The 25932-nt window shown below is 43.1% G+C and overlaps 1 protein-coding gene across 1 annotated transcript in view; it reads left to right on the top strand.

Moving 5' to 3' along the window:
* CLSPN (claspin) overlaps positions 1-25184 on the top strand; it is a 43353-nt gene extending 18169 nt beyond the window's left edge. The window contains exons 9-26 of the mRNA XM_029285729.1: positions 629-1170; positions 2304-2495; positions 4428-4615; positions 6249-6448; positions 6837-6901; positions 9073-9278; positions 10337-10491; positions 11148-11362; positions 12806-12917; positions 14641-14725; positions 16090-16211; positions 16673-16837; positions 16953-17074; positions 18316-18446; positions 20109-20202; positions 21684-21766; positions 22963-23124; positions 24570-25184. Coding sequence (XP_029141562.1) covers positions 629-1170; positions 2304-2495; positions 4428-4615; positions 6249-6448; positions 6837-6901; positions 9073-9278; positions 10337-10491; positions 11148-11362; positions 12806-12917; positions 14641-14725; positions 16090-16211; positions 16673-16837; positions 16953-17074; positions 18316-18446; positions 20109-20202; positions 21684-21766; positions 22963-23124; positions 24570-24680 — 2950 coding nt within the window. The 3' untranslated portion in view covers positions 24681-25184. The remainder of the gene's footprint in view (positions 1-628; positions 1171-2303; positions 2496-4427; positions 4616-6248; positions 6449-6836; positions 6902-9072; positions 9279-10336; positions 10492-11147; positions 11363-12805; positions 12918-14640; positions 14726-16089; positions 16212-16672; positions 16838-16952; positions 17075-18315; positions 18447-20108; positions 20203-21683; positions 21767-22962; positions 23125-24569) is intronic.
* Positions 25185-25932: the final 748 nt, after the last annotated feature.

Below are 25932 nucleotides of genomic sequence, written 5' to 3'. Positions count from 1 at the left end.
GGAATGTTGCAGCCTCTCCAGGGTCTTGTGATTTACATTCAGATGCTTGGCAACTGATTCATATTTATGACGGTCACAGTGTCCCAGGGTCATGTGAAGGGACCAAAACCTGCTGCAACCACCCAGCAGACGGGGGGAATAAAAACCAAACACCCCCCACCCCACCCCCGCTGCCAATCCTCAACAGAAATGCTCACAACAATGAAAACCTCAAACAGGAGGAAGAGCACCACCGGGTGGGCAGGCAGGTGTGTTGCTCGGCTGTGGCTCGGGGGTCGCTTTTTTCAGTGCCATTGTAACTGCGAACAGTCACTAAGCGAACTGTTGTAAGTCAAGGACTTTATCACTTTTTTCCTTTTTTTTTTTGTCATCAAGTTTTTGACACCTTGCTAGGCGACGGGTGGTATTCAGATATTGCCATATCCTAAAAGTGGTACAATGGGTGAAAAGGTTGAAAAGCCCTGACGTAGAGCACATTATTGCAATAATCCAGCCATGATTATTTATTTCATATAGATCCCTTCTTTTGTACTCTGTATACCTTCAGCTTGCTTGTCTCACATTTTGAACTGACTTGAGTTCAAGGGAAAGGAGGATGTTGCTGATTTATCCCTGTCTTGGTAAACAGATCAATGAAAACTCAACCCAACTTATTCAAAGAAGAGAGCGTGACAGGGAATCCCAGTGTCGGCTGCCATAACAATGGGAAAGAACAGTCTCTCCAGCCAGGAACATTGGATCTGCCAATTTCAGGTTTTGCAAATCCTTTGGCTGCCGGCAGCTCTCCTGCAGAGGAAACGGAACATTTGACGGGAGATTGCTCTGAAGAAGATAAGCAGAACGATGATTTCCAAACAGAATTTAGGGACGATCTGAATTCTGAGAAAGAAGGAGAGCTCAATGAAGTCCCTGCTGAGTCCATCAAACCACCGGAGGAGAAACTGGAAGGAGATATAGTTGAAGAAAGAGATGCACAATCATTAGAATTGCCTGTGCTACCCCAAGAACCCATTCAAGACTTGGAGCCACTGGTGGAAATTCCTAGCGACAAAATAAAAAAGGCCAGATTGGATCGGCTACGGAAGCTGGGGGTGGATCTGAGTATTAAGCCTAAGCTATGTTCTGGCATGGAGTCGTTTATTGACCTTGATGAACCTGAACCCAACAGAGGTATGGTAACCCTGAACCTGGTTTGATTGCTGCTCTGTATCTAGCTGTGCTAAGTCTCTTTGTGTAGAAGCCCCTCCGTGCAATTTATTCTGAGAGGTTTGCGGAGAGGTAGGAAAGACATGTTGGCATTTTTTCCTAAACTGTCTGCTGTTCTTGGCTTCTTCATTTTTTGGTACTGAATCATAGCAGCAGCAATTGATCCTTTATCAAAGATTATGCCATAGTGCAGTGATGGCGAACCTTTTAGAGACCGAGTGCCCAAAGTGCAACCCAAAACCCACTTATGCATCGTCGGGTGCCGGGTGGGTGTGGCCCATTGGGTGGGTGTGGCTGCGATGGTAATGGCACACTGGGTGGGACTAAAAAGTTCAATCAATCAATTCCAACTTTGCAAGATCTTTTTTTTCCCCGCGAGAAGTTGAAATTGACTGATTGACTGAACCTTTTTTTTTTGTACACGGCAGCAGAGGCCTAAAGCGAAAAGGTTTTATAAAACCCAGCTGAAGGCCCTAGAGCTGGGGCGACGGTGCGCGTGCCCACAGAGAGGGCTCTGGGTGCCGCCTCTGGCACCCGTGCCATAGGTTCGCCAACACTGCCATAGTGTGTCCAATCAGTTCACCAAGCTCACATATAGATAGTCCTTGACTTAACAACTCTGTTGATATAGATATCATGATAATCATTATGGCACACAGCAGTTGCAAGAAGAGAAAGAAATGAAAAAAACACTTTTTTTTCTATTGCAAACACTTCCTATTATGATCGACTTGGGCAGTTTCTAATTTGCAGAAGTTAAGATAAATTTGATCCTTCTTAGTAGGTGGAGGATACCATTTGCGGTATCATTCAAACAACAGGATTACTCTTAAATGAAAAAAATGTTTGAGCATCTTTTATCTTGGGTCTTGATGTTAGATCTGTGGTGCTTTATGATTTGTTCAAGAGAAAAACTTGTTTTCTCCCATCTGCAACAGAAATATAAAGAAACCTAGCAGATAACTTTGCAGAATTGAGTTATGGGCAAATCCATTGTTGAACTGGCTTTTAAAAACTGAAAAAGTTATAATTGCAGTACAGATGATTCTAGTAAAATTATTTTTGCATATTTATTTTTGTCTGTGTGGATTTCGTAGAACTGGAAGCTTTGAAAGAACGCTTTGTAAAGCATGCATTTCACACAGCCCAGCCAAAGACGGAACGAACAGTGAGCTTGAATATTATTCGTAAAGAAACGACGAATGATGGCAAAGAGGAGTTGAAAGCGGACGTGGTGCCAGTAACGCTGGCCACAGAGATGGTAGAGGATGCAGCCCGGACCAAACCAGGTATGCTTAGCACAGATTCAAGGTTTAATGTATAGGATTAGTTCTCTTGGAACCAGGATGCTTGACACAAAGGGAGTCCTACCATTTATCGGTGAATCAAACAAATTCCCTTTGACGTGAGTTGGACTAAACCTCTATGCGGTCTAGGAAGTTATAAAACTTGAAGTCTAGCTCATCTGTGTCATGCGAACACAGCCACCAGCACAGGAATAGTTAGATACAAAAACCAGGCACTTATTACCATCTTTGGTGGACATGTTCTAAAGCCAAAAGATTCTGGTTAAGAATACATACGTGGTTAGAGAAGACGACTAAAAAACATAATAGATTTTAAGCCAGAATTATTTTTGTTAGGCATAATTGTAGGAAATTATGAGAAAGAGTGCATATATTTAATTTTACATATATTAACTGCAGCAAGAATTGTATTCGCTCAACATTGGAAAAATGAAGATTTACCAACGGAGGAAGAGTTAATTAAAAAAAATCTTAGATTGTGCAGAAATGGATAGATTGACATTGAAAATGAAAGAGAAAGATGATTCAGTTTATTTTAGAACATGGGATACCTTTTATCAAGGGCTAGAAAAACGAGGTAGAGAGAAAGGAATTTAATATGTATTAGTAAGTTAAATGTTGGAACCCAGACAATATGTTGCTGATAAAATATTAAGCACCTGTGATTATAAAAAAATTGCTTGACGCAATCTTTTTCTGACTTGAAAATTTTCAACCCAAAGGTTTTTTCATAGTTCTATTTCATTCATCAAGAAAGTTTTTTTTTAAATCTATCTATCTATTAGGAAAAACTGTTTTGCCATCAACATGCAGATTCCAAATAAAGAGAAAGAATACTTCAAGCCTGTCTCAGTGCAGATAGTCCTTGTTTAGTGACTGCCTCATTTGGCAACTGTTCACAGTTACGAGGGTGATGAAAAAGTAACCTTATTAAAAATGACACACAAAGTTTTTGGGAAACGATCATTACTGGATAGAAAGAAGGACAAAGGCTACAATTATATTTTTTTCATCTTTTTTCTTTTAATTTCTTTCTCGTTCCTCCATTTCCTATTTTCTACCTTTGTTCTTGTTCGTTTTGTGCATCTCGTTATACTGAAAATTTCTAGTAAAAAATAGAAACTTCAGAAAAACTAACTTTACAACCCATCCTTGCCTCTACGACCTTCACAGGTCCATACAGCAAAGGAAAACCGAAAGTGTGGTCATAAGCACAGCTGCGGTTTCACTTAGCAACCGCTTCACTCCATGGCCAAATTGCTGGTCCCAAGTTTGGTCATTAAACAAGGACTAGCCCAGAGGTAGGCAACCTTGGCTCTTTTATGACTCGTGGACTTCAACTCCCAGAATTCCTGAGCCAGCCTGGCTCAGCTTGGAAACCTCTCCCTTTCCCCTCAGCATGGCTGGCTCAGGAATTCTGGGAGTTGAAGTCCACGAGTCATAAAAGAGCCAAGGTTGCCTGCCTCTGGGCTAGCCATACATGTATTTAAGTCTTTCTCTGTTAGACTATATTAAGTACTGCAGGGGTCATCTTGTCCCCAAGAATACAGAACCCTTTGGGTCTTGTTCTAAAGCAGGGGCCTTCAAACTTGACCCTTTTATGACTTGTGGGCTTCAGTTCCCAGAATTCCTCAGCCAGCCTGCCTGGCTGAGGAATTCTGGGAGTTGAAGTCCACAAGTCATAAAAGGGCCACGTTTGAAGACCCCTGTTCTAACGCCTGGAGAGAGCCTAAGGTTGACTGGTTGAACTGCCTTGGCAAAACAGGGCTGTTCCAGTCGGTTTTTCAGGTGCTCCATTATCGCTTTGGAGCTCAGTTGCGTGCAGCTTTGCTGAAACCATGGCTTGGGGCCATAAACTAAAAGGGTTGTGTTGCACAGGCCTTAATGCGGGGATCCAACCTACCTGTCTTCCAGGTGAGAAGTTGCAGATGTTGAAGGCTAAGCTGCAGGCAGCTATGAAGCTTCGCAGGACAGAAGAACGCCAGAAGCGCTATGCTTTGTTCAAGCTGGATAACGAGGAGGTGATGGAGGAGGAAGAGGAGGAGGAGATGTCCGATGAATTGGAGGAAGAGGAAGAAGAGGAGGAAGAAGCCAATCAGGAGGTCTCTTTCTTTTTCTTTTTGACTCCTTTGGCAAGTTTTTGCACGCAGTCGGTAGGAATCCACCAGGGAATGGAGATAATTGGCATGCTGCCGAAGACAGATTCTTCCTTGGCCTGCTGCCCAAAAGATAAAAGTCCTTTGAAATAAATACCTCCCCCCTCCAGCCATAATTAAATAATGAAGTCTTCTAAAGGCTTCAGCTGTCCAGAGCAGAGCACTGCAATGAGTGTGGGGGATGCCTTATAGGCTTAATTATTGGGTAGATTTGCAGTCAGAAACCTCACCCATCCCGGCGCTCCATATACCCAGAGCTGTCCTGATTAATCAAAAAGGGATTCAGTCTCAAGAAGCAGAGATATAAAGATACAGCGGGTTTGGTCTGTGCAATATTGAAATGCCCTCTCGGCCACTAATCAAGCTGGCCAGGCCATAACATCGTGGTGACCGAAACTGGATGCAGTATTCCAAGTGTGGCCTTACCAAGGCCTTGTAAAGTGAATCTGCCTTCCACCATTGATTTTCCTTGTCAGATGCTCACAAAAGGTGATCACATTATCTCCAGGACACAGCAACAGGCATAAATATATGAACCAATTGCCAAGCATCCCAATTTGGATCATGGGGTTGCTACAACAGTCGTAAGTGTGAAAAAGGTTCATAAGCCATTTATGGGCAACCATTTGTCTGAAATGGTATAGGGTTTCCTGCCTGAGCAGGGGGTTGGACTAGAACAGGGCTTTTCAACCTTTTCACCCATTGTACCACTTTTAGGATATGGCAACATCCGAGTACCACCAGTCGCCTAGCAAGGTGTCAAAAACTTGATGACCCCCCCCCCAAAAAGAAAGAAAAAGTGATAAAGTACAGGTAGTCCTTGACTTACAACAGTTCGCTTAGTGAATGTTCGAAGTTACAATGGCACTGAAAAAAGTGCCCCCCAAGCCACAGCCGAGCAAGACACCTGCCTGCCCACCCGGTGGTGCTCTTCCTCCTTTCCAAGGTTTTCATTGTTGTGAGCATTTCTGTTGAGGATTGGCAGTGGGGGTGGGGTGGGGGGGTGTTTGGTTTTTATTCCCCCCGTCTGCTGGGTAGTTGCAGCAGGTTTTGGTCACTTCACATGACCCTGGGACACTGTGACCGTCATAAATATGAATCAGTTGCCAAGCATCTGAATGTAAATCACAAGACCCTGGAGAGGCTGCCACATTCCAGCTGATCGGCGCTTCTTCTGGGCTCAGCAGAAGCGCCAGGATCAGCGCCGAGTTCCAGCTGGATCCTGGCGCTGATCCTGGCGCTTCCCCTGAGCCCTGACAGCCCTGCAGCTCCAGCCGTCTCTCGCTCAGGCTTGTGCGGTGCTGCCACCGGTTCAGCTCATTCCCCTCCCCCGCTTTTCTAGGATGGTCGCGTACCACCTGCCAGGTGCCAATGTACCACAGGTGCTACCCGTACCACTGGTTGAAAAGCCCTGGACTAGAAGACCTCCAAGGTCCCTTCCAACTCTCTTATTCTGTTACGCTTTTTCCAGCCCTGCTGTAACTCCGAACGATCACTGAACGGATGCTTGTAAGTCAAGGACTACCTGTGGTTCTGCTTCACTCATTATGGAGTTTTGTCTCTCTGTGTGTCCCATCAGGACCCAGATGACCTTGGAGAGATGGAGGAGGAACACGAAGAGCTGGGGGACCCCCGTCTTGAGGCTGATAAAGAAACGGACAAAGAATCAGCTGATGAAGATGAAGCGGCTCCCGTTGGTTTGCCCTGCAGTGCTGTTTCAAAGCCTTCCTCCACAGAGTCAACATTGCTCCTGTTTAAAGATAATTCTTCAAAAATAGGGTACTTTGAAAAACCCAGAACAAAAAATAGCTGCTTTCAAATGTACACTCCAAACCTATTTTGCGAGAGCAAAATATCTTTTGTAACTGTTGAGCGCTTCCCATAACATCTCGATGAACTGTGCTCCTATTTATTTGTTTAGAAAACTTATTGGCTGCTCATGTTACCTTGGAGCAACTCTTTCTCGGTATTCCTTTTTATTGAAGGACCTTCCTTTGTTTATAAAATTAACTTCCTGCATTGAATAATTTGTTCAGTGCGGTTTTTCAAGAAGTTGAAATCGTGAGAAAACTAATCAGTAAGAGATATTTAAAATAAATCACGCAGATAGCATGTTATGCTGATAAATCATATTGAAATCTTAAAGGGCTTTTTTTTTTTTTGGCAGATGTTTTTTGGCAGGTGAAAAAGTTGAGCTGGAAGAAGCCTTGAGCAAGAGAGCAGAGAAGCAAGGTAGAACATCTGTCCCTGCGTTGTTTCTTTCTACCCCTTTTCTGATGAAACAAGATGGGTATTGCAGATCTTTTCTTTACTGTCTTTTTAATTCTGCTTTCCACACCTGCCACTCAGGGTGGGTGGATCACATCCATTAAAAAAGACAAGTAGGGCCTTAAACTATAAAACTGCTATCTTAGAATCACTTGAAAGATATTATATAGCATGTGGAATATATTAGTAGTGCTTTTATCATTTTGAGTGGAACTGTGGGTAAATCGTGTGGTTATATTTTGGAGAGGGGAAGTCAACCCAGGGGCTGATCTGGCCAACCAGCTGCTCTCCTCTAAACAGCCATGCTTCAAGGTCCTTCTCCAAAACATGTCCTGAATCCAGTTGCACTTGTGAAACCGAAGGACTTAATCCTTGGGCAGGTCCTGGTGACAAAACCGTGTTCCTGTAAATAATGGAAAGATGAAGAGGCACGATGAAGCATAAGATAAAAGGCTTGTAACTACAAGGATTCACCTGTTCTGAGTTGATATAAGTCAAGTGGCATGCAGTTAATTATGTGCTGGAGATCTTAGGAACCTGTCTTAGATAATTCTAGCCTGCTAGTTCATTAATAGTTCTGGTCACATACGTGATTGTTCTAGTACCCGGATGAATCGAGTTTTATGGGTTTGCATGATTGGTAAACTAAGCCACAAAGTCTGGATTCACACAGCCATCTCAGCCACTAAGATGGAAATTAACCATAGTTCAGCAGAATTTGTCGCCTCTTGCTTCTGAGAGCAAGAGGCGAGAGCTGTTGTCCCTGTGTAAGGTCTGCTCCTTTGGGGATGAATGTGATGTCACAATGCCATCGGGAAAGGGGCGGGGCTTGTGTGGCAATGTGACAAGACGTACAACCACAATTGAGCCTCAAATTCCCCTTGCTAAATAACAGTGGTTAAGTGAGGTTTGTCCCACGTTATACATTTTTGATGCAATTGTTAAGTGAATCAGGCTTCCCCCATTGACTTTGCTTGTTGGAAGCCAGCTGGGAAGGTCACAGATGGTGATCACATGACATTGGGACATTGGGTATGTCCAGTCTAATGAAGAGAAGGACGAGGGGGGACATGGTAGCAGTCTTCCAATATCTCAGGTGCTGCCCCAAAGAAGAGGGAGTCAAGCTATTTTTCAAAGCCCCTGAAGGCAGGACAAGAAGCAACGGATGGAAGCTAACCAAAGAGAGAAGCAACCTAGAACAGTTAGAACAATTAACCAGTGGAACAACCTGCCTCCAGAAGTGGTGAATGCTCCAACACTGGAAGTTTTTAAGAAGAGACTGGACAGCCATTTGTCTGAAATGATATAGGGCAGTGATGGCGAACCTTTTAGAGACCAAGTGCCCAAACTGCAACCCCAAACCCCCTTATGTATCGCCGGGTGCCGGGTGGGTGTGGCCCACTCTGGTGCAGCTTGTGTTGCTTATGGGGAGGGACACCTGTGGGAGCCGGGCAGGGTTGGGGGAGATCCAGGGGGTCTCTGGCGGGTGGGATGGTGGGCTCCCCAATGGCAGCTCCAGGCTGGCTGGCCTTAGGCCAGTGATGGCGAACTTTTATAGACCACGTGTGCTTTGGCGATGACGTGTGCCCACAGAGAGGGCTCCGCGTGCTGCCTCTGGCATGCATGCCATAGATTCTCCACCACTGATATAGGGTTTCCTGCCTGAGCAGGGGGTTGAACTAGATGACCTCCAAGGTTCCTTCCAACATTATTATTGATCATCGCACAGTCAGCCAGATGTTCATACTGGATTTGGCATTTTTGTCTACCTGTCGAGTCCTTACCAAGGACCTGGGATAGGCAGATGTGGATGTTTTTTATTATTGTTGTTGTTATTATTATTATTAACTGTCAGAAATACATGTGACCAACTGCGAGGGTCATAAGTGTCATAAGTCACTTTTTCCAGTGGTGGTGTAACTTTGGACAGTCCCTAAACAAATGGTTGTAAGTTGAGGACTACCTGTACTTCTGGTCATCTGACTTCCTTTGACTGCCTGTAGGTGCCACTGATTGGGTTATTGCTTTATGATTTTAAATAGTATACACCCTGAAGTGCGGAGTGCAACTCTTTACTTCCATTGTTTCTCTACAACCGATCGTGTTTTCTATCCTCGCCCCTTTCTTTCTCTTAGACGATGAAGATTCGTTTTTGCTGCCCACCTTGGCAAAGGAGAACAGCCACAACAGCAGCTTTGAGCTCATCGGCTCCATGATTCCCTCTTACCAGCCCTGTAATAAGCAAATGGGACGTGGAGGCAACTTCTTCTCTGCCATTGGAACGGCTCGCTCTCCTTCTCCGGGCTTCTTCAAAACAAGCTTCATCAGCTCAGCTTCTAAGGCAAGCCGTGGTTGCGTTAGTCTTTACGGAATTAAAGGAGTAACTTGCAACCGGTCGAGGGTCACCTGATCAAAATTCAGGCGCTTGGCAACTGGCACGGATTCACGACGGTTGCAGCGTCTTGAGTCACGTGATCACCATTTGTGACTTTCCTAGCCAGCTTCCAATAAGCAGAGGCAATGGGGGAAGCCGGATTCATTTAACGACTGTGTGATTCACTTAGCAACTATAGCAAAAAAATGGTTGTAAAATCTTACCCTCCGCACTACTCGACGGGCGATTTAAGAGGCTCCCGTTTAGTGAGCGACTATGCCCCTGTGATAGGGCCGAAGTTGAAACTGTGGAGCATGTCTTATCATACCGCCCTATGTATAACACAGGCAGAATTAAATTATTGTCTCTCCTTGGAATTGATCCCTCTGGTTCTAATGTTAGTAATTTGGTTTTATATTGTCTAGGGCAGGGGTAGGCAACCTTGGCTCTTTTATGACTCGTGGACTTCAACTCCCAGAATTCCTGAGCCAGCATGGCTCAGCTTGGAAACCTCTCCCTTTCCCCTCAGCATGGCTGGCTCAGGAATTCTGGGAGTTGAAGTCCACGAGTCATAAAAGAGCCAAGGTTGCCTACCACTGGTCTAGGGGATGGCTCCTCCTATATTACTTTTCAGGTTTCTAAATTTCTTTTAAGAGCTGTAACTATTAGAGGAGAACGTTGTAATTTCCTTTACCCAAGGCTTCTGGTGCTTAATTGTTTGTGATTATATTTTCCTTGTGTTTTCTTTTGTTGCTCTTGCATTTTGGTCTGTGACCGCAAAATAAAAATTATTATTATTATTATAAGTTTGTAAAATCAGGCATGGCTCACTTAACAACCACCTTCTTAGCCGTGGAAATTCTTGTCCCAGTTGTGATCATAAGTTGAGGACTACCTGCAATTGCAATTGTCCTCTGCCACTCATCTCTCGGTCTCCGCCTCTCGCCTTACCTGTTTACTTTCTGATGTGGCTTTGAGATCTGGCCTGTATTCATGAATTTCTATTTTGTTTGGGATCTGCACAGAGTTCAGGGAAAACATCGGAGCCATCATTGCCCATTGAAGATTCCCAGGATCTCTACAACGTTACACCCGAGGAGAAAAGCCCAGTTCCAACCGGGGGCAGGTTTCAGTTCTCCCTAGAAGATGACACGCAGAGTCAGTTGCTTGATGCAGATGGGTATGTAGCAGAACAACACACAAAGCATAGGTTAAAAAATATATAAGATTATACAGAGAAACCAGCTTCCTGATAATGAACCAATGCGAATGATGAAGCTATGCAGGAACCATTAAAAGAAAATTGTTGAGAAAGAGAAATAAACTCAAAATAATCCTATATTGATTCTGTTCAGTACAAGAAAAGGCAGAGGGATAATTTGGCAGACTTTAAAGATTCTGTTTGATGTTCTGTTTCATATTAAGAAGTAGCCTTCCTGAAATCCTTGCACAGCCTGCCTTAAAAGAGCTGTCTTAAAAAAACTGAAACTTACTCTGAGTCGCATTATTCTATATCAGTGTTTCCCAGCTGTAGCCATTTAAAGACGTGTGGACTTCAACTCCCAGAATAATGCTAGTTGTGGAATATTAGTGGCTGTGGAATTCTGGGAGTTGAAGTCCACACATCTTAAAATGGCTACGGTTGGGAAACAAACACCTTTCTATATGGATTTCCAAGTTCAAAAAACTAGAGTGTTCATTTGTTGGTGGTTTGCTTATTTATCTTGAGTACAGCCAGCAGCTGTGCTCCATTCGATAAACCATGGTTTATACAAATTGTATTGGAAATTAGCCTCAAGGGAAACAGAATTTATAAAAGCCAGTCTTGACTTTCAGGTTTTTGAACGTTGGCCATCACCGGAACAAATATCAGTCCTGCAAGAGTCGTCTGCCTTTGGCCAGCATGGACGAGAATGCGATGGATGCCAACATGGGTGAATTGTTTGATCTGTATTCTGGCCAGAACCAACATTCTCCTAACCCAGGCAGTGGCAAGAAGTCAGACATGGAGGAATTGCTCAATCTTTGCTCTGGAAAGTTTCCATCTCAGGGTGAGTTGGTATCTCCTTTTAAAAAAAACACAGGAGGGATGATTGCTGTAATTAAGAAGCATCCAATTCTGATTGCTACAATATAAAACAGATGTTGAGACCCTAGAACAGGGGTCTTCAAACTTGGCCCTTTTATGACTTGTGGACTTCAACTCCCAGAATTCCTCAGCCAGGCACGCTGAGGGGCAATTGTTTGGTGACCAAGGCCCTTGGCATTTGAGGAGGGGCAAGATCTTCAGAAGATTGGACCCTAATGTGAAGGGGGTAGGGCCACATTATGCATACAGGTAGGGTTTGCCTTTTCTGAAAAGTGGGTTATGTTTTTTGCTTATTTAGCTGTTTAGCTTTTTTTTTTTTAGAAATTTATTTAAATCCTGCCCACTTAGCATGCAAATGTGAGTAGGTAAATAGGTACCACTTCGATGGGAAGGTAACAGCATGTTCTGTCCCAGCCTATGTGAGTCCTTGTTAACTCACAAGGACAAACCCCTCTTTTAACAAGTAGGCTGGAACTGCAGAAAAACAAACCCCTTTTATTATGATTTACAGACCTGCAAAATTTCCCAAAAGTAAAGGCAAACAAAACACAATGCAAACGGGGAATTGTTCAAAGGCAAACAGAACACGATTCAAACGGAGAATTGTTCACAGGCAAGGCACACAGAACATGATTCCATGAAACTTGAGTCCTTTGCAAACGGTTGCCTTCAGCAACCAGCACCGCCCACACCGTCCCTTTTTATTATGCAGCCCCAAGGCATGGCTTCTCAATGCCTTCTCCTTCACCCTTGGAGTCGACCCATTGCCTCCCTCTGTCCTGCTCTTGTTGCCTGTCTGCGTTTGCGAGCGTCTATGATGTCTTCCTGCTGTGAGTCCTCAGAGTCTGACTCAGCTTCCCCGCACAACTGAGTCTCAGCCTGAGGACGAGTGGAGGGGCCAGGCTCTTCATCAGATTGTAAATCCTGGAGCTCATCAGAGCCTTCCTCCGACTCTGATGGCTCTCCAGGCCCCTCCTCCTCCTCCTCCTCCTCTGATTCCCCGGACTCAGCTGCCGGGTTCACTGGCAGGCACGGAATCACAACACAGTGTTCCATGCGCCTTGGCTTATAGTCATACTGGCCACATGACCACGGTAGAGTCTTTGGAGAACACTGGGTCCCTTGGCTAAGAGCACCATCTAGAGTTGGAAATGTACTTTTTTAGGATTTTTTTAATGGATCTTTGGTGGGTCTCTTACATTAAACTAGGCTGCTAATGTTTGATGCAATAGTCAGAGGAGAAATCAGAGGTCATGAACAATGACTCAGGGGTTGGGTATTGTCTGCATCCGGGATAGCGCAAAATTGTCCCTGTCCTATTTAAAAGAAGCACGAAGAAGCAAAATTTGGAGTAGCTTGTTTATGTTCTGATCTGCAGTTAGACCTCTCGTTTCTGACTTCTCAGACTCTCCCCTTCAAGCATCCTCAGCCACTGCTAAACTGAAAAAGAAGAGGAGGATGGAAGACCCGGGAGCAAAACCTCTCGCTCTGTTTTCTAGCTCCTTCCCAGCCGAGAGGTAAGGCTTGGAGACATGCAAAATATTTAGCTTTACAAACTATCCTTGGGAGGGGATTATAAAAGCTGCTTCTGCAGCTCAAGCAATAGGATGTGGGTTAGTGAGGCACGCGTATCTTGAGTGCTTCAGGTTTGGATTGGGAAGAAAAACCTTTCCAATCAGGTGAAATTTTCTTACCTCTGAACCTCACAGCTTTTTAGCAGGATTGGATTCCTCTTGGGCCAGATCACGATCAAGGGGCAGCATTTCCCCCCCCCCCCTTAATGCTCATCTTTTTAACCAGAAGGAAGATTAAGAAAATTAGCTTTAACTGGTTTACAGCAATGAAAGGAGGTGCATCACAGTCATGACAACCTCTGAATGTTGGCCTTGAATAGGTCATTTTATTTTGTTTGTGACTCCCAGAGTATGCACGCGCTCTCTCTTTCGGCCCTGAATAGTAGGCAAGATTGGGTAGTCAGATGTTCTTTTGCCCAGTTCAGTTCTTCTTGTGGGAGGTAGCGCTTGGCTCAGTTGCCTGTGATTTTTGCTTGTGTTGGTATAAAGCATCTTTATCTTTATTTGAGAACTAGGTATGGGAAATGTATGTCAGCGGAATGCATTGTATATAGACTATTAGGGGTCTTTAATCAACAGTATGCATTTCAAAACTATGGGAAATCTAGACAGCAGACTAAAAAGCAGAGACATCACCCTGCCAACCAAAGTGCCTATAGTCAAGGCCATGGTTTTCCCAGTTGCAATGTATGGCGGTGAAAGTTGGACCGTAAGAAAGGCTGAGTGCAAAAGAATGGAGGCCTTTGAACTCTGGTGCTGGAGAAGACTCCTGCGAGTCTCCTGGACTGCAAGGCGATCCGACCGGTCAGTCCTAGAGGAAATCAACCCCGACTGCTCTTTAGAAGGCCAGATCCTGAAGTTGAAGCTCAAGTACTTTGGCCACCTAATGAGAAGGAAGGACTCACTGGAGAAGAGCCTAATGCTGGGAAAGATGGAGGGCAAGAGAAGAAGAAGGGGACGACAGAAAATGAGGGGGCTGGACGGCGTCCCTGAAGCAGCAGGCGTCAGCTTAAATGGACTCCAGAAGATGGTAGAAGACAGGAAGGCCTGGAGGAACGTTGTCCATGGGGTCGCGATGGGTCGGACACGACTTCGCAATTAACAACAACAAATGCATTTCAAAGCTACTTCAAAAAGCTAGCTTTACCAACAAACGCCTAAACAATTTTAGGCCAGAATGAACTGTCTGCTGAATCTGTCCATTTTCTGCCAGCCTTATCCGAGTCTGTTGTGATGGCTTCTGCCGAATTAGACGTGATCTTCTCAATAGTAGCAACCACATTCTGGAATTCTCCCTCTCCTTTTATGCTTTAGATCAGGGGTAGTCAACTTTGGCTCTTTTATGACTCGTGGACTTCAATTCCCAGAATTCCTGAGCCAGCTTAGCTGGCTCAGGAATTCTGGGAGTTGAAGTCCACGAGTCATAAAAGAGCCAAGGTTGACTACCCCTGCTTTAGATGAAAGATTATAGCTCCTTGATCTCCTATTGAGTGGCCTACCAATTTAAAGGGCATGTTAAGTAAAAATCAGTGCATCCAATAACTGTTTCTACATGTCCTGTTGTGGTTAGTGAAATCAAAGCATTCGGCAATTAAACTGCCGTATCCAATTAGGTACATTCCTGCTGCATTTTCTCTTTTTTAAAAAAAATCTATTTTTCAAGCAGGGAGGTAGAAGATGAAGAGAAAGAAGAGGAATTTGGGGAGTTCCAGCTTTTAACAGACGATCATCCTTTTGACAGTGAGGAAGAGGTAAGTACTGTGCACAATTGGAGCAACGTCCAAACGGAACGCATGCCAGTCAAACATGGTTTCCAGTCCTGATTCAGCAACAATTACAATATTCTGTTCAGCCGGTCAGCTTAAATGCTCCTGTTTTCACCTGTTTTTCAGACAAAATAGAAGATAACAGCAGGATTCTCAAAGTAAAATTCTGCACTAAGCAACTTTAAAGCTCAGTAAATATAAGATAATTCATATATAAGTAAATGCTCATGATTCTCCCTTATTTTGCATAGAGGTAGTCCTCGACCCACAATCATTTATTTAGCGACCATTCAAAGGTACAACGGCACTGTAAAAGGGTGACTTGTGACCGTTTTTCACACTTAAAACTGTTGCAGCATCCCCCCCATGGTCACATGATCAGAAGTTGGACACTTGGCAACTGGGGTGTATATTTATGACGGTTGCACTGTCCCAGCAGGGTCATGTGATCCCCATTTGTAACTTTCCCAAAAAATTGTTTTATATATATAACAAGTTTTTATTGGTTTTCCAGTTTTACATTTAAGTATTTAGAAAGCAGCGTGTTGATTGGGTAGTCAATAGTACAATAACAAAATCTTTAGTACATATCTCAGGTTACATCATCAAAAAATTCCTTCTCTATTTCCTTTAACATTTGCTATATCATATTTAAGCTAGTAAATTTGTAATTATAACAAGCTCAGTTAAAACATTTATCAATATATTTATGCTTATGAATTAAAATTTTAGCTAATTTTTAATTTGTAATTACAATATTCCAATTTAACCTTTAATATCCATAGTATTTAAATTTCAGGTAACCCAAATTTCCTTTATTTCACTACATAAAAATTATAATATCTAAAATACACCTATTACTTACTTAGGATATATTCTTATTTCATAGACATTTTATATTTCTCATCCTAGTACATCACCACTTACTAACAGAGTATCCTTTATTGTCTCAAATCCATCGTCTATGTTATCTGGGCTGAACAATAATTCAAAGCTATTTCCTAATAGTTAATTTTCATTTCCCTTATAAATCTAAATCCTCAATAACTCCCATGTTTCTGAGTAACGCATAATTCTAGGCACTTGCTCTCTTTTTTTCCTAACAAAACCTTTGATGAAATTACTCTGGGTTGCTAGTCCCACCTTTTTTCTTTTGCTTCCAGTTAATATAATCACTGTTTTCCATTAGGAGAGGAGTATGATTATATTAATTTAGAGGAACTCTGAGGAACTCAAAGGAAAAAAAAATGTCTTAAAGAAAAGAGCAAACGGAGATAATGGAGAATATTAAAGAATACGATATCATGCGTCAAGAATTCATGAACTTGATATTTTTTTCTGATTCATAGGATGAAAAGAGCGAGGAGGAAGAGGAGGAGGAGGAGAACGATCAGGAGGAAGAAGGGGGTGATGAGTTAGAATTTGATGAAGAAGAAGAACTGAAGCGAAGGGAAGGAAGGAAGAATAAATTGTAAGTAACACCTTCTAACCTTACTGGCGAAGTTGATTTAATCTTCAATCCTTCTTTAAAGCAGAATGAAACTGGAACAAAATGGAAAACATAGGTTAAGGAACCTTTTAAAAACAGCTTGTCTGAGAAACTTATTAAACTTTACGCAGAAGGAACGAAGAACTGATATTTCAAATAAAGTGTTATTGTGGCAGCCCGACTATATCTCAGCTTGGACTTCGCTTCCAACTTTCCGTTTGTCTTCCTATATTTTACCAAATTAGAAATGAGTTCTCCACATACGAATCTCAGCCCAACTCTTTGTGTTGCGTGTGAGTATTTTCTAATAGCAGAACTGGAAACAAAATATTCTGTACTAGAAATCCTTGCCAGCCTGTTGCTTACCTTCATTCACCCCAGTAGTAATATTGCTTTTAATTCCTTTTGAACTCAACTGGCTTCCTTCTCCCCCACCCCTTTAGCCATTTACAAGATTTCATGGAAGATGAGGCTGAGCTGTCCGGCAGCGAAGGGGGAAGTGAAGATGAATATGATGGTGAGGAACTCAATGAGTATGAAGAAGACCTTCTTGATGAGGTTCTTCCAGCAGATGGAGAACTTCATGATCAAGTAAACAAAATCCATATGTAAGTATCTGGCCATATATCAGGGCATTTTATCTATGGTTGTGCTTCAGTTTTTGTGGGGATATTCTGAATAAAAACTAGTCAAGTTCCCTTTTCTGTCCTGCTTTCTCTCCAGGAAGATGATGCTCGATGACGATAAACGGCAGTTGCGCTTGTATCAGGAGAGATACCTTCTCGATGGGGACCTCCACAACGATGGTCCTGGGAGGATGAGGAGGTTCCGATGGAAGAACTTAGGTATGATGAGTAGTATGCTGGTGTTCATCAAGTTTTGATAAACTTCATAATATGCATATGGCGTATTCACAGGTTTTGCAGTCCCAGGCTAGCAGAAATCCCAAAGGCTCAAGAACAAGGGTAGGCAACCTTGGCTCTTTTATGACTTGTGGACTTCAACTCCCAGAATTCCTCAGCCAGCCATGCTGAGGGGAAAGGGAGAGGTTTCCAAGCTGAGCCATGCTGGCTCAGGAATTCTGGGAGTTGAAGTCCACGAGTCATGAAGCGCCCTAGGCCAGAGGTAGGCAACCTTGGCTCTTTTATGACTCGTGGACTTCAACTCCCAGAATTCCTGAGCCAGCCATGCTGAGGGGAAAGAGAGAGGTTTCCAAGCTGAGCCATGCTGGCTCAGGAATTCTGGGAGTTGAAGTCCACGAGTCATGAAGGGGCCAAAGTTTCCCTCATGCTGGCTCAGGAATTCTGGGAGTTGAAGTTCACGAGTCATAAAAGAGCCAAGGTTGCCTACCCCTGGTCTAATACATATTTAATTCCTAATCCTTTATTCTTCCCTCTAACCATCGGTAGAGTAAGTCCCAAATTTGATAATATTCTGTTTCTTCTTTTTCTTTCAGTCTCATAGTCCATCTGTCCATCTCTGCGCATTCCAATGTTTTTTTGATTATTTCTTCCTCTGGTGCTATTCCTTCATTTTTCCAATATTCCGCAAATATTATTCTTGCCGCTGTTGTGACGTGTAAAATCAAATATAGGCTTTGTAACAGCTCCTATCTGCCCTATATATGTCTTTGATAAATTTAAATACTGGAATCCCAGGTATGGACATTTAAAATCAGTAAAATAAAAAGATGTACTCCGGGATATAAGAAAAAAGGCTTCTTTATTGCTAAGCTTTCGTCAACTAGCTGTTGACATCATCAGAGCAAGGGCTGAATAACAAGGGAGCCTGTGTATACACTTATATAACAGTTAAAACAGTTACAGTATGGCATGTGCATATGGCACGCTCATAACACGCTCGCTCGCAAACCGTCATGGTGGTTATATATGTTATATAAGTGTATATATATATATATATTTCTTTTTTTCACCCTATATCCATTATCACTTTGCCCGGATCATGGACCTCGGGCCTTCTCCTCTGAGTCCAGATGCTTTCTCTCAAATTATCTTTTTTCCTTCTAAAATGAACATTGAGACTTAGGGAGCGAGACCTTATTTCCCATTTTTCTGTCTCTTCTCAGATGACGTTCCCGAGGGAGACGCTTTTCACAGGGATGCTGACAGCGGGGATGAGAATGAAAATCACCTAGAAGAGACAGAGGCCAAGTGGAGGAAGGAGCGCTTTGAACGAGAACAGTGGTTCCGAGAACAGGTAACCCACACGGTAACAATTCATGTAGAGGTAGTCCTCAACTTACAACCGTTTGTTTAGTGACTCTTTGAAGTTACAACGGCACTGGAGAAAGCGATTCATGGCCGTTTTTCACACTGAAGACCCTTGCAGCATCCCCATGGTTACGTCATCAAAATTTGGATGCTTGGCATGTATTTATTGGGACAGTCCCAAGGTCATGGGATCACTTTTTGAAACCTTCTGACAAACAAAGTCAGATTCACTTTAACAACCTTCTGACTGACTTAGCAGCTGGTGGTAGAAAAGGTCATAAAATGGGGCAAAACTCAATTAACAATTGTCTTTGGGCTCAATTGTGGTCATAGGCCAGGGGTAGGCAACCTTGGCTCTTTTATGACTCGTGGACTTCAACTCCCAGAATTCCTGAGCCAGCCATGCTGAGGGGAAAGGGAGAGGTTTCCAAGCTGAGCCATGCTGGCTCAGGAATTCTGGGAGTTGAAGTCCACGAGTCATAAAAGAGCCAAGGTTGCCTACCCCTGTCATAGGCTTAGAAACCCAAAATAGTCCTTGGCATCATTTCACATGATTCTTAGCCTGATTCCAAAAGCTCTTTATTAGCAAGTAATTTAGATAGTGGGGTGGGGGAGGGAACCTGCATCTTCCCCAGCAATCTATCACATGAGAGAAACAGAGGAAAGAAGTATAAAGGAGTGGGAGGTCAACATCAGAGGATATAAATGATGGCACTACATTTTTGTTTAAGAAAATGTCTGGACCCACTCTTTGCATCCATCCATCCAGCGGCTGACTATTCCTGCAGGAATGCAGTTCTTGAGAGAGAGAGAGGGGTGGGAAATGCAGCCTTTGAGACTCAGGCCGGACCTGGGAACTGGGAAGATCCAAGCTGAAGTCAGCCATGAAATCTTAGCAGATGATAGAATAGAATAAAAAATAGAATAATAACTTTACTGTCACTTTGAATGATTTGGGCACTGAGCGAAATTACCTTACAGGGTTGTTGTTGTGGAAGTAAATTGGTGGATATTGTGGTATGCCAAGCTTCCTTTATGGTCTAGTACAGAGGTAGGCAACCTTGGCTCTTTTATGACTCGTGGACTTCAACTCCCAGAATTCCTGAGCCAGCATGGCTCAGCTTGGAAACCTCTCCCTTTCCCCTCAGCATGGCTGGCTCAGGAATTCTGGGAGTCAAAGTCCACCAGTCATGAAGGGGCCATAGTTCCCCCATGCTGGCTCAGGAATTCTGGGAGTTGAAGTCCACGAGTCATAAAAAAGCCAAGGTTACCTACCTCTGGCCTAGGCCTAGGCTGCTTTATGACTCGTGGACTTCAACTCCCAGAATTCCTGAGCCAGCATGGCTAAACTTGGAAACTTCTCCCTTTCCCCTCAGCATGGCTGGTTCAGGAATTCTGGGAGTTGAAGTCCACGAGTCATAAAAGAGCCATGGTTGCCTACCCCTGCTCTAGAGAGAAAACTAACATAGATTTGAACTAAGAAAATAAACCCAGCTAGCCTGGATAGTTGCCACAGATCCTCCTAAATGTGTTTTTAAAGCCTGGTGCCGACTAGTAGACAGTGGTTTTGTTCAACATAGTATTTTTTTTTCTGTCTCTTTCTTTACTTCTTGCTACTTCGCCTAATAAAAGTTCTGCTTATTCACAGTCTACGAAAGGAGAGGTGGAGGTGGAGGTGGACGAGGATAGCCAGTTCATGAGACTGGCCAAAAAAGTCACAAACAAGTTGCTACAAAAGAAAGGTATCCTCCTTTTCTCCTTTATGAATGACAGAGTTACACCTTAAGAAGGAAGGACTGTATTCTGTGATTTTAAAATAGGCAGGGCAATCCACGTGTTTAATCCACCTCTTTATAGTCCCTGCATCTTCCTTTTCACCGAATTTCAATTGTCCACTTGCAAAATATCATTGCTACATTCTAGTTGCCATTTTATTGATTGATTTGACTTTTTTTTAACCTGCCATAATTGAGAGACTCCTAGCAGATTATAATATCAACCACAAAACAAAAGGTAATAATTGAAACACGGGGGAGGGGGGGGAAGAAGTAATAAAATAGCTAATAAAAAAAATAAAAATTGAAGTGGAGACCAATATGTGCCCTTGAAACATATATAACAAGACTTAGGAGCTGACTAGATTCTTGGAGTCAGGGAATTCCACAGAATCAACACTGTCAGGGAAAAATATTTTGAGATTACCTCCTAATCTCTTAGAAATGGGTGATTATTAATAGATAAATTAATGTAAATTATACAGACAGGAACTTTACATTGGGCTGCTGAAAAATTGAGTGGAAGAGATGATCTTGGAAATCCAGGAAACACATCAAAATTAACAAAACTTTAACAAGCCTGCTGTAGTTTTAAAAAAATGAATAAACAACTTGGAACTCTTCCTCTCTCTGTTGACCAACTATCTAAACTTAGTCAGGCTGAGTCACACACATGGGGGAGGAGGGAGAGACATGGACAAGAAATGTTGGTTTTCTTCTAGGTTTTAAAATACTTTTAAAACTTATTTTGTGTGTGCCAGCTAAATAAACGTGATTCATCCATGCTAATTTTAGATCCTTAGCCTTTTCTCTGTATCCCTTGCGTCCATCCGCCAATGTTAAGAACAGCCAGCAAAAGAAAGTCATTAAATCATTTAAAACATTCAGAGGTTTAAAAGTGACATACAGTGGTTTTTAAAGAAAATCAGTGGTTCACTATGCTCCAGTTTTGCTGAAAACTGTAACTAAATGCTGAGTTTTGGCAAAACCATGAAATAGGTGGTTATGTGACTGCAGAAATACTGTCCTCAGAGCAAGTCTGAAATGGTCAAGGATGGTTTCCAAATCCAGGTTGTCCTTGACTGACCTTTATTCTCCTATTTCCTAGTAAATAATAATAATGATGATGATGATGATGATGTTGGAAGGGACCTTGGAGGTCATCTAGTCCAACCCCCTGCTCAGGCAGGAAACCCTACACCATTTCGGACAAATGGCTGTCCAGTGTTAGAGAATTCACCGCTTCTGGAGGCAGGTTGTTCCACTGGTTAATTGTTCTAACTAACCTGTGGGTGCCAACATAGGAAGCAGCTTCCCCACATGTGAAATCTCTGCTTCTACACTGTCTGAATGGCCAAAGAAGCAGACAATGCAACTCTTCCTGTTGTTGGTTTGCCTTCTGACAAGCTTTCCTTTCTCTCTCCCTTTTCTTTTCTTTGCTCTCCTAGCACCCTCTGCAGTAACTGTTCAGGAAATTAAATCACTACCCAGAAATCCATTTGAAAGTTTCCAGCCCGGCAGTAAACCACAGGTTAGTATCATCTGAGGATGGACAATTCCTTGTTTGAATTTATATCGCCAGTAGAAAGCTTTCTTTATAAGAGAGGTGGGCTTCCTTTCTCTGGCACTAGGTCCCAGGTTGCCTCCAGGGGTTGGGCTGTCACGGATGGCCTTGATTGTATGGGGAAGCTTGTCTGTCTGGGGCTTAGCCTTGCGCTTCCCTGTGGAAAATATCCCAGGTTCGATCCTGTTTTGTCCAGTCACAGAATCTCTCGGCTGGGAGGTACTCCTTGGAGAATTGCCGCGTGTAGGGTAGACCAGGGGGTCTCCAAACTTGACAATTTTAAGACTTGTGAACTTCAAGAGAAAGCCCGAACAGCATTCTTCAAAATGAAAAAGGTCTTCTGCAGTCATGACATAAGCCTAAGTCTGAAAATCAGGCTTGTCAGATGCTATATTTTTTCTATCCTGCTCTATGGAGTAGAGAGTCGATCTCTGACAGAAGGTCACCTGAAGAGACTAGAAGCATTTGAAATGTGGATTTACAGGCGGCTGTTACGTATAAGCTGGGTTGACAAGATCAGAAATGAGGAGGGGATCAGCCGCCTGGGAAAGCCAAGGAAAATCATCAACACAATTAAAAAATGAAAATTAGAATATTTCGGACATGTGATGCGACACCCAGAAAAATACGGCATAGTCCATTTAATCCTCCAGGGAAAGATTGAAGGCAAACGAGGTCCAGGCAGAAGAAGAACATCATGGCTTCAAAATCTAAGGGACTGGTTTGGACAAAACTCAGCAGCACTTTTTCATTGGCTGCTGATAAAAACAGGATCGCCAACATGATCGCCAACGTCCAATAATGGATATGGCACAAGAAGAAGAAGAAGAAAGAACTTCAACTCCCAGAATTCCCCAGCCAGCATGGCTGGCTGAGGAATTCTGGGAGTTGAAGTCCAGAAGTGTTAAAGTTGCCAAGTGTGGAGATCCCTGGGGTAGATAAACTAAGCTAGATGAATGAATGGACCTGCTGTGTTTCCTGACATGTTTCCATTATGGCATAAATTAAGAAAGGGAGAAGTTAATTGAAGTGCTGCTCTTCCTTATTTACTGTGCCTGTGAGAGGAGGAAAAGGACTCTCTATGCTCCTGAAGGCTGAAACGATAGGCAGTCGTGTTACTTGAATACAAGTCCTAGATAACCTTTTTTTTTTTCACCTGACAGCTGAAGAATGGATCCTTGTTGAATCAGCCGCGAGCGGTCTTGCAGAAATTGGCAGCCATGTCTGATCTCAACCCGAATGCCCCCAGGAATTCGCGCAACTTTGTCTTCCAGACCCTGTCCCCAGTTAAGAGCGAGGACGTGAGGGAGAAAGCCAAACCCCAGGTGGAAATCTGATTGATTTGAGGGAATCTGTTACTTAACATGTGTTTTGTTCTTATTTATTCTGTATCCATCCATCCCTCTATGAAATCCATCCGTCCATTTCCCTCACCTCCCTCCCTCTAGGCCAGGGGTAGGCAACCTTGGCTCTTTTATGACTCGTGGACTTCAACTCCCAGAATTCCTGAGCCAGCCATGCTGAGGGGAAAGGAAGAGGTTTCCAAGCTGAGCCATGCTGGCTCAGGAATTCTGGGAGTTGAAGTCCACCAGTCATAAAAGAGCCAAGGTTGCCTACCCCTGGTCTAGGAGGCTCACCGCTTAAAACAGGAGGACTTAGGACAGGGGTAGGCAACCTTGGCTCTTTTATGTCTCGTGGACTTCAACTCCCAGATTTCCTGAGCCAGCCACGCTGAGGGGAAAGGGAGAGGTTTCCAAGCTGAGCCATGCTGGCTCAGGAATTCTGGGAGTTGAAGTCCACGAGTCATAAAAGAGCCAAGGTTGCGTACCCCTGCTCTAGGCCAGTGTTTCTCAACCTCAGCAATTTTCTCTTGTGTGGACTTCAGCTTCCAGAATTCTCCAGCCAGCCACTGAAAGGTTATTTCACTGTTGTTAGGCTTGAATAGTGAGGGGTTCTTGATGCTATCTGAGCTGGGTTGTTTTCTTGCAGAAGTTTCATTACCCAAACTAGATAACATAATCAGTGCTACTAAGGACTGGGCTTTGCTCTCAATTTATATTCTAGTGGCTTGCTCTGACAGAGTTGGGGGGGTGGTCTTAGAGATTCTTTGATTGGGCTGCTTCCTGTTGGCTTGTTTGGCAATTCCTTGATTGGGATATTGTTTACTTCAGAGGTCCCCAATCTTTTGGGCACCGGGGACCGGTTCCGTGGAGAGAGGTTTTTCCGCGGACCGGAGGGTGCGTGGTTTTGTGTGCTCCTGCATCCCGCAGATGGGGCTTTGCTTGTTTGTGCAGAGCGGTTGCTGGCATGCCACGGCCCGGTACTGGTCCACGGACCAGGGGTTGGGGACCCCTGGTTTACTTAATTGTTGCTCTGATGTTAATCTCGGAGTTAATCTATGCTCATCCGGGTGCTGATTGCTGGTGGGGAGGTGTTTTGGTCTTATTTTTTCCCTTTTTGACTTGTTGATTGTCTGTTATATAGTAAATAGATATTGTTTATATCTATGTGCCAATTGATAGCTAATTTGTCAGGCTTTTAGAAACTCTTGGACTAGGCTTGGATAGTGTTATTCAAAGCTGGAGAGAGCAGTCGCTCAACTGACTACAGGCAAATGAAAAGTTCAAAGTCAAGTTAGGTAAAGATGCTTCGGTTAACTAAGAACACGGTGGTTCTTTTGTGGTAGCCAATGACTGAGTCATTCATTGAATGAATGAGATTCTGGCGATCCAGAAATCTTTGGAACTAACTACTTCCTGACATTTTCTAGGTCAAAAGAAGAACTCTGCCTGCTGTTGCTCTGCCTTCTCCTAAGCGACTGCGACTTGACAGCACGTCAGTTCAAGAAACCCGAAGTATATTCCAGTATTTGGAGAGGTAAAGAAAAAAAAAATGCCAGTTTGCATGGTCTCCTCCAGCCACGTTTCGGATTTTGCAGAGCTGTAAAAGACAACGCACAAATCTACAGTCTGCTGGATGGGCAATATCTACATTGTAGAACATATGGCATTGTTATTCCTTCCCAAACCTCAGGTATAAGTTGGGAAACAGGAAAAAATCATTTTGTTTGTTCTCTCTTGTTACAGTACTGACTCCAGCACTAATTGAGCCTTCGGGGTTTTTTTTAATTGTTTCTTTTTTCTTTAGGACTTTACTCGACCCAAGTCACATTCTAAGGCAGTGTTTTATTTTGGGGCCAACTTTGAAGCATTGCGATCTCCCTATCTGGGTCTTAAAATCAGGGTGGAGGCTGTGTGTGTATATGTATATATAACTTTTTCCCCGCTCAGTATTTTGGAAAGCTCCGGTGTACTTTTAATCAAGGTTTTAATTTTTCTAAATTCATACCATAGAACAGGATATATCTGCAATGTATAGATATATATATATCTTTGTTGTTGTTCCCTGTGTTTCCATCTCCCACTGGCGTTTTAATCTTTTATAAATAAACAAGGATCTTGAATTTGAGTCAAGACAAAACAGAGGGAGGGCAGCATCTACTTTTTTAAAAATTATAATTCTCTTTATGTAATATGCACATTTTAAAGCATATAAAATGGAGGGGGAAAAAGGAAGTCTGGATGAAATGTTTACAACCATGTTCCATTTGAAATCTGGAGGATAAATGGAGGATACAGCAAACCTCTGGCTACTTTTTCCAGGTGTTCCTCCCAAGACATTCCTTTGACAGGATCCTGCCTGGTTCTTCACTTAACTCTGTGTTAATTCGTCTAAGGTCATTCCTCCAGAGTCTCTTGGCAGTGATCCCAGATTGCAAATTGTTCTGTAAGCACTAAATAAATGAATCATATTTGTACACACACAAACACACACAGACAGACATCCACACAAGGCTCTGCAGTCAGGCTTTCATAAGAGGCAGAGTTGTTAATTGTGGGAAGAAGCAGAAGAAATTATGCCAAAAATAAAGACTTCAAGGGAAGCTGATATATGCAGTTTGATATATGTGCAGGAAATGGAATTCTTTTTCTGTATATGCATTTGGAACGATCATCTGAAGATATATTACTGTTCGTTAAGAGAGAGGCTTATGTTAAAACAGTACATTAAATTTTTGGTAGTCTAAAACAGTGTTTCTCAACCTTAGCAACTTTTAAGATATGTGGACTTCA

Source organism: Protobothrops mucrosquamatus, unplaced genomic scaffold, assembly GCF_001527695.2.
Source record: "Protobothrops mucrosquamatus isolate PMUCROS unplaced genomic scaffold, P.Mucros_1.0 scaffold2140, whole genome shotgun sequence".
Classification (NCBI taxonomy): Eukaryota; Metazoa; Chordata; class Lepidosauria; order Squamata; family Viperidae; genus Protobothrops; species Protobothrops mucrosquamatus.
This window is presented reverse-complemented; position numbering and strand designations above follow the sequence as displayed.